This window comes from Haliaeetus leucocephalus, unplaced genomic scaffold (genome assembly GCF_000737465.1).
Source record: "Haliaeetus leucocephalus isolate CR32 unplaced genomic scaffold, Haliaeetus_leucocephalus-4.0 Scaffold193, whole genome shotgun sequence".
Classification (NCBI taxonomy): domain Eukaryota; kingdom Metazoa; phylum Chordata; class Aves; order Accipitriformes; family Accipitridae; genus Haliaeetus; species Haliaeetus leucocephalus.
The window spans coordinates 675,473-682,022 of record NW_010972629.1 but is presented as its reverse complement, the minus strand read 5'-3'; the positions used below and the strand labels follow the sequence as shown (position 1 = coordinate 682,022).

At 62.1% G+C, this 6,550-nt stretch overlaps 1 protein-coding gene across 1 annotated transcript in view; it reads right to left on the bottom strand.

Moving 5' to 3' along the window:
- APH1A (APH1A gamma secretase subunit) overlaps nucleotides 1-416 on the bottom strand; it is a 4,513-nt gene extending 4,097 nt beyond the window's left edge. The window contains exon 1 of the mRNA XM_010565612.1: nucleotides 397-416. Within this exon, the coding sequence (XP_010563914.1) occupies nucleotides 397-416 (20 nt within the window). The remainder of the gene's footprint in view (nucleotides 1-396) is intronic.
- Nucleotides 417-6,550: the final 6,134 nt, after the last annotated feature.

Below are 6,550 nucleotides of genomic sequence, written 5' to 3'. Positions count from 1 at the left end.
ACGCCGGGAGCTGTAGTCCTCGGGGGACCGGGGACAGCGCCCCCTTGCTGGCGGGAGGCCGCGCCGCAGGAGTTGCGGGGGGGGGGAGGACCAGCCCCGGGGATCCTCCCGGAGGCAGAAGGGGGGAACGGGGGGGCCCTCTGCACCCCACAAAGCCCTCCAAGCCAGAGGGTGGGCGAGGCCTGTGCGACCCCCCGGAGACCCCCGGGACCTGGGCACAGACCCTGGGCTGGGGGACCCGCTGGGCACGCGGTGCCATCGCCCCAGGAGGCTGCCAAAGCCCGAAGCTCTTTATTTCCTTCTCTTCGGCAAAGCGGGGGTGCGGGGGGGGGGCTCGCAGGGTGATGCCGGGGGCTTCAGGCACAGATGGACAAGCTCTGGGCTTGGGGTCGTCACCACGTCCGGCTGCGGGTCATGGCGTGGGCCCTGCCGGGGCGGCGAAGCTCAGCTGGGCGTACGTCAGCCCTCCCTGTGGGGGACGATGCCTCCCCCGCACCCCCAGTTCCCCCATCTGGCACCGGCAGGGCTGCGACCGTCCCCTGTCACCTGCTGTCCCTGAGCAGAGGGACAGAGGGACGCTGCCTCCCCGCCAGCCCAGATGCCCCAGCCCGGCCAGGGGGGCAGCCGGGGGGCTGCACGGCCTCACCTCATCCTCCCGTGACACTGGTGGCAGCGGGGTGCTGGGCTGGTGGCCTGGAGGGGACAGAGCAGGGAGAGGTGTACCCAGCATGGGGATGGAGGGGACCCAGGGGGACCGAGGGGGATGGGGCAGGATGAGGGATGATGGAGGGGGGTCGGGGATGGAAGGGCATGGGGGTGGAGGGGTCACAGTGAGATGGACAGGACACTGGGGAACAGCGGGGGACATGGTGGCAGGCCACCCCCTGCCCGTGCCGGGCTCCTTACCCATCAGCGTGGGGCGGCGGAGGTGGCGGATACTGAGGCAGAGGCTGAGCAGCAGCAGCACCCCAGCCCCGGCCAGGACCCAGGTGCCGGGGATCATGCAGCTGCCTGGGGGAGAGGGGCTGGCTCGTCCCACCATTTGTCGTCACTCCCCCAGACCCCCAACGGCCTCCACCATCCCCCCACCCTGGGGCCAAGCCATCCCCACTGCCTCAGTTTCCCCAGGGGTGACCAGCTCAGCGGGGGTTCCCCTGTACTCACCTGTGGCCCCGTGCAGCTCCACGCTCCTGCGGACAGGGGGCCTGGAGGCGTTGAAGTTCACCTCGCAGAGCCCCCCGGGCCCCCCGGCCATGCCCATGGGGCTGACGAGCGGCCCCGTGCCGCCCCCCAGCCCCAGCACCCCCCTGGGCCCCCCCGGCCAGGAGACAAGGACAGGGCCGGTGGTAGCACCCACGGCACAGACCAGGCTGGGGGGGGCCTGGGGGGCACCACGGGGCGCCAGCACCCGCACCCAGCTCCCAGCCCTCCAGCTGTCTGCAACAAGGAGAGGGGGCTGCAGCAGGGTCTGATGCAGGCACGGACCCGGGATGGAGGGGGGTGGAGGGGATGGAAGGGGATGGAGAGGGGATAGAGGGGGAAGAAGGGGATGGAGATGGATGGAGAGGGACAAGGGGTGGTGGATGGGGATGGATGGGGATGCAGGAGATGGAGAGGGACAGAGAGGGATGAAGGTGATGTAGAGGGATGGAGGGGATGGAGAGATATGGAGGGGATGGAAGGGATTGAGGAGGGATGGAGAGGGATGGACAGGGGTGCAGAGGGACAAGGGGTGGTGGATGGTGATGGAGGGGGACACAGGAGATGGAGGGGAATGAAGGCGGTGGAGGGGATGGAAAGGGATGGAGGGGATCAAGGGCGATGGAGAGGGATGGAGGGGGATGAAGGTGATGGAAAGGGATGGACAGGGATGACGGCAATGGAGAGGGGTGCAGAGGGACAAGAGGTGGTGGATGGGGACACAGGAGATGGAGGGGGACAGAGGAGGATGCTGGAGGCTGACAGGACAGGACAGTGGGGGACAGCAGGGGATAGGGGACATGGGGGTCACATGGGGGCCATCGGGGTGAAGCTGCGGTCCTACCTCCCACCAGCAGCGTGGTGCCGCTGCCAAAAACCCAGTAATTAATGTGGAGGCAGGCACACAGGTAGAGGCTGGTGTCGTCAGGCTGAGCACTGGCAATGTGCAGGGTGAGATTGTTCCTCCCGTACGTGCAGGAGAACCTCCCCTTCATCCCACTCTCACCATCCAGGAGCAGGTCAGGACCATCCTTGCTGCGCCAGTACCAGGACAGAGCAAATTTTGTCTCCGGGTCCTCGTCAAACTTGCAACCAATCTCCACTGATGCTCCAGGCTCCACAACCAGGATGGACTGGGGCTGGTGCAGCCTCAGCAGCACTGCCGGGGCTGCGGGCACCAACCGAGGGCTCATTCTGCCCTCCAGCCCCACTGTAACACCACCACCCTCCCACCCCCCCAGCAGCCAGTTGCTCCAAAAAGCCCAGAAATCTCCTCAAACCAGGGCCTGGCCACCCTCCACCAATCTCAGCCCCCCTGCCGCCATCATCCACCCAGGCAGAGCCACAGCAGCCCCACGGGGGACAGTGAGCCCCCGGCTGCCATCAGAGGCTGGCACCGCAATGGAGGGGCCAGCTCCTCCCTGGGGCCGAGCCCTTTGCAGAGCTGCCACTGCTGCCAAAACCGCGGGGGCCCAGGGCAGTGGCTCCCTCCCCTCACCCTGCTGGCTTCGTCATCGGGGACGCAACATCCGCTCAGCCATGCGCCGCATCCCAGAGCATCCCTGGCAGGAGGAGCGTGCCAGCCACCCTTGCCCCCACCCTGGTTTCCAAGCCTCTGAGCAAAACCTGGGGGTTTTTGGAGCATTCAGGGGGAATAAACCCGTCCGGGTGACGCTCTGAGGCAAAGGCATGCTGAACCCCCCTCTGAAACCTCCAAAACAGAGAGAAAATAATTTCTGGATGAAAAACCCACATGAGATGCTGCAGCTCCTGAGCTGGGTGGTGCCTGGGACCAGGCTGGGAGTGGGGAACTTGGCGGGGGTTTAAGCATTTTGGGGATGCTAGGGGATGGAGATGGTCTCAGCCAGGAGCAGACTGGGGCTGGGTCCATGCTCCTGACCCCGGCTGGGTCCCAAACATGCTGAAATCACAGAAATCCCATCTGGACTTTGGGCAGTACCCAACAGCATCTGATGGAGAGTCTCCCCCTGCCACCCCCCAGCTGCTCCCCCACCCCCCCAGAAAAAGGTCCTTCAAAGGGACTAAAAACTGCAAAGCCATTCCCAGCCCCCAGGCCTGCCACTGCCTTTCCTGCTGCAGTTCGGCACACCAAGCCCTCGGCCAAACCGGTGCCAAAAAACATCACAAACCCCCACTGCTGGGGGTGGGAGGGAAGGTGGTTGGTGTCAATAAACCGTGTGGAAGTGACAAAACGCAGCAGTGAGGCCGACTGCAGCCATCTCCAGCTCGAGCAAAGCCTCCAGCTGCTGCTGAAAGGCAGAAGATACATATTATAGATTGCATGAATTACATGCACTCCTCTTGTCGGCCGATGCCGTGCTCCGGGGGCAATTCCCGGCGGCTCCCACATGGCAGCTGGGGGAAATCCAGCCCCAGTGAGCAAAACATTTGCCTCGGAGAGCAGAAAACCAGGGGACGACAAAGCCTGGGGCTCCTTGGAGAGACAGGCAGGGCGATGAAAAGCCCCATTGCAACACAGAGCTGGAGCTAAAATTCAATTTTGCAAGCGAGACCAGGGCACGTGGTTCCCTCCCCAAATTGTCTCCACCATTCCCTCCCCAAATTCCCCCCCTCCTGCCCCCCCGGACTCCCAAACCCCAAATAAACCCCCAGGCTGGAGGATGTGCTGGTCCCTGGGACCCTCAGCCTGCCCCCCCCAGCATCACCCTGCACCAAACCCAGCCCAAAAGGGTCCTGTCAGCAGACAACAGTTTCCACCCAATTTCCGCCACCCACGGAGGCGGCCGAGGCTGCACCGTCCCCAAGTGTGTGGGGGATACGGGACGGGGGACAGACATGTGGGGGACCCCCCCATCCTGGCTGGGCCAGGGCCAGCTCCTGGGGTGCCTCCTCTGAGCGTCTGAGCACGCCCAGGGCGTGCAGTTGCCAATCCCCTCTGCTGGAGGGGAGGCTCGTCCCTCAGAGCCCCCACCAGCCTGGGAGGGAGAGAAAATCTCCCCAGACAGACAGAGAGAAAATCTCCCCTGCAAAAGGGTTTTGGCCAGCATGTCCTACGGGCTCCTGAGGACCCTCCTGCTCCTCCTGCCAGGTACGTGCCCGCTCCAGAAATACCCCAACTCGGGCGGGATTTGCTGAAGCGGGGTAGGGGTTTTTTAGGTTTTTTTTTGCCCCAGATCATTTTTAATGCAATCTGTTAGAAAGCCTGAAGTGCAGAAAATCCACCTCAAAGCTGCTCCTCTCCTGCAGGACGCACCTCAGCAGAGGGGAGAAACGTCCAGCAAAGTCCCAGGCAGCTCTGGGTGCTCCCTGGAGAGATGGCGGAGCTGAGCTGTCGCATCTCGGCCCACAGCCAGTACGTGAACTGGTACAAGGAGAAGCCGGACGGCAGTTTGTACTGGATTTACCGGAACTTGAACTACCCCTCTCCAGGGGGAAAATACTCTGGGAGGAGTGAAACACGGGGGAGTTTTTCCTTCACCATCAGCTCCGTGCAGAGGGAGGATTCCGGGGTTTATTACTGCAGCTTCTCCAACTTCTACACCCTCTTTGGGGATGGGACCAGGCTTGTCGTCACCAGTGAGTGTCCAGCAGGTCACCCGGCGGCTGGGGACAGCCCTGGGGAGGTTTATGGCACTCCTGTTTTCTTCTTCAGATGCCTCTGAGCCCAAGCTCTCCATCCTGGTGCCTGTTGATGCGGAGGAGCCCAGGCAGCCCCTGGCCAGCATCCCCCTGCTCTGCCACCTCCATGACCTCCCTCCGGGCTGGGACACCGTGCGCTGGCAGCCCGGTGGGGAGGTGACACCGGTGACAGCAGCCACCGTGGACCAGGATGGCGTCCTCAGCGCCTGGAGCATCACCTGGGTCTCGGCCGAGTGGTGGGATGGGGCTGCGGTGTGCACAGCCCTAGAAAACGGCACGGGCAAGACCATCAGCGTCGCCATCACTAAAGGACCCAGGGAGGGTAATTAGTCCATCCCTGACCCCCTCCTGCAGATCCCAGCCTCCATCCACCCCCTGCATCCCAATTCTTCCAGCCTTTCCCCATTCAGGAAATCCCTACACCCCAATTCTTCCTCTTTGAGACATATTTGGAAATCCCTTGTGCCCCCCCCTCCATCTTTTCGCTGGGATCCCCCTGCACTGAAAGGCTTTAAACCGGCACATGCTCCCTGACACCCCGCAAAGCCCTGACCCCCTCGTTTCGGGGGGTGCTCAGCCCTGGCCCCTCATTTCAGGCTCTCCTGAGTCACCAAATCCCCATTGTCCCCCCCTCTATTAACTCTCCTTTCCCCCCCCTGCAGAAGCACGGCCTTCCTGGCCGCTGGCGCTGGGGCTGTCCTGCGTCTCCCTCCTTTTCCTGCTCCAGCTGACCATCCTGCTCTGCAGACGGCGTCTGACCAGAGGTGACACCCCCCACCCCCCCGCCCCGCACCCCTTGCAGCCCCTTCGCCCCGGCTCTCTCCTCGTCTCCTCCAGCCACCCACACATACACCCAGGAGAACCACCCAGGAGGTAAAACTGCTTCCTCAACCCCCACCCTGAAATAAATTCATTTATTTATAGCATCGTAACACTGCTCTGGTCAAACTCCAACACCCTCAGATTCAAAATTGCCTCAGGAGTTTCACTGGGGGAACAAAACCCACCAGTCTGGTGAGAAAATTAATTTTTGGCTGGTGTTGGTGGTGTGAACGCTGCTGCTGCATCGCTGGGCTGCTGGCTGGAGCAACTCCCAAAGCGCAGGTGGCTGCTCGGGTCGCCCAAAAGCCGAGGGTAAATCTTGTCCGGGTATCAGCTCGCACTCGGGTCCAGCTGCCAGCACCATGAGCGGGGAACACCCAGGCGCTGGGTGCTCCCCCATCCCACAAAAAATAAACCCCTCTATGGGGGAGCACCACAGCTCCCCAGCCTGAACCCCAGCCCTTTGCATGGCAGGAGCAGCCCAGCTGCTTCAAAAGGCATCAAAATTGGGCACAAGACTTCATTAGACACAAAATATTTCATTTTCCAACTCAGAGGGACCAACTTTTGCCATCACTGGCACTGGCCCCCAGCATTACCTGCCCCAGCATCACCCTGGGGAGCTAAAAATACTCAAAGCTTTTTTTTGGCCTCAAATGTAAAACGAGATTTTAATAACGCCACTTCTCACTTTCTCTTGCAGAAGGATCCTTGCCGGCGAGGCGCTGAAATGCCCCTGCCCCGCTCGGCCAAAACCCCTGACTGCAAATGCGTTAAAACCCAAGAGAAATGGGAAAATTGTGAGAGTCTGTGTGATGGGATCCAGGCGGGCATGGCCCCTTGTCAGCCACAGCTCACAAACCTCTGTCACCAAGTTGCAAATTTGCCCCGTGAATAGCTTGCAAAG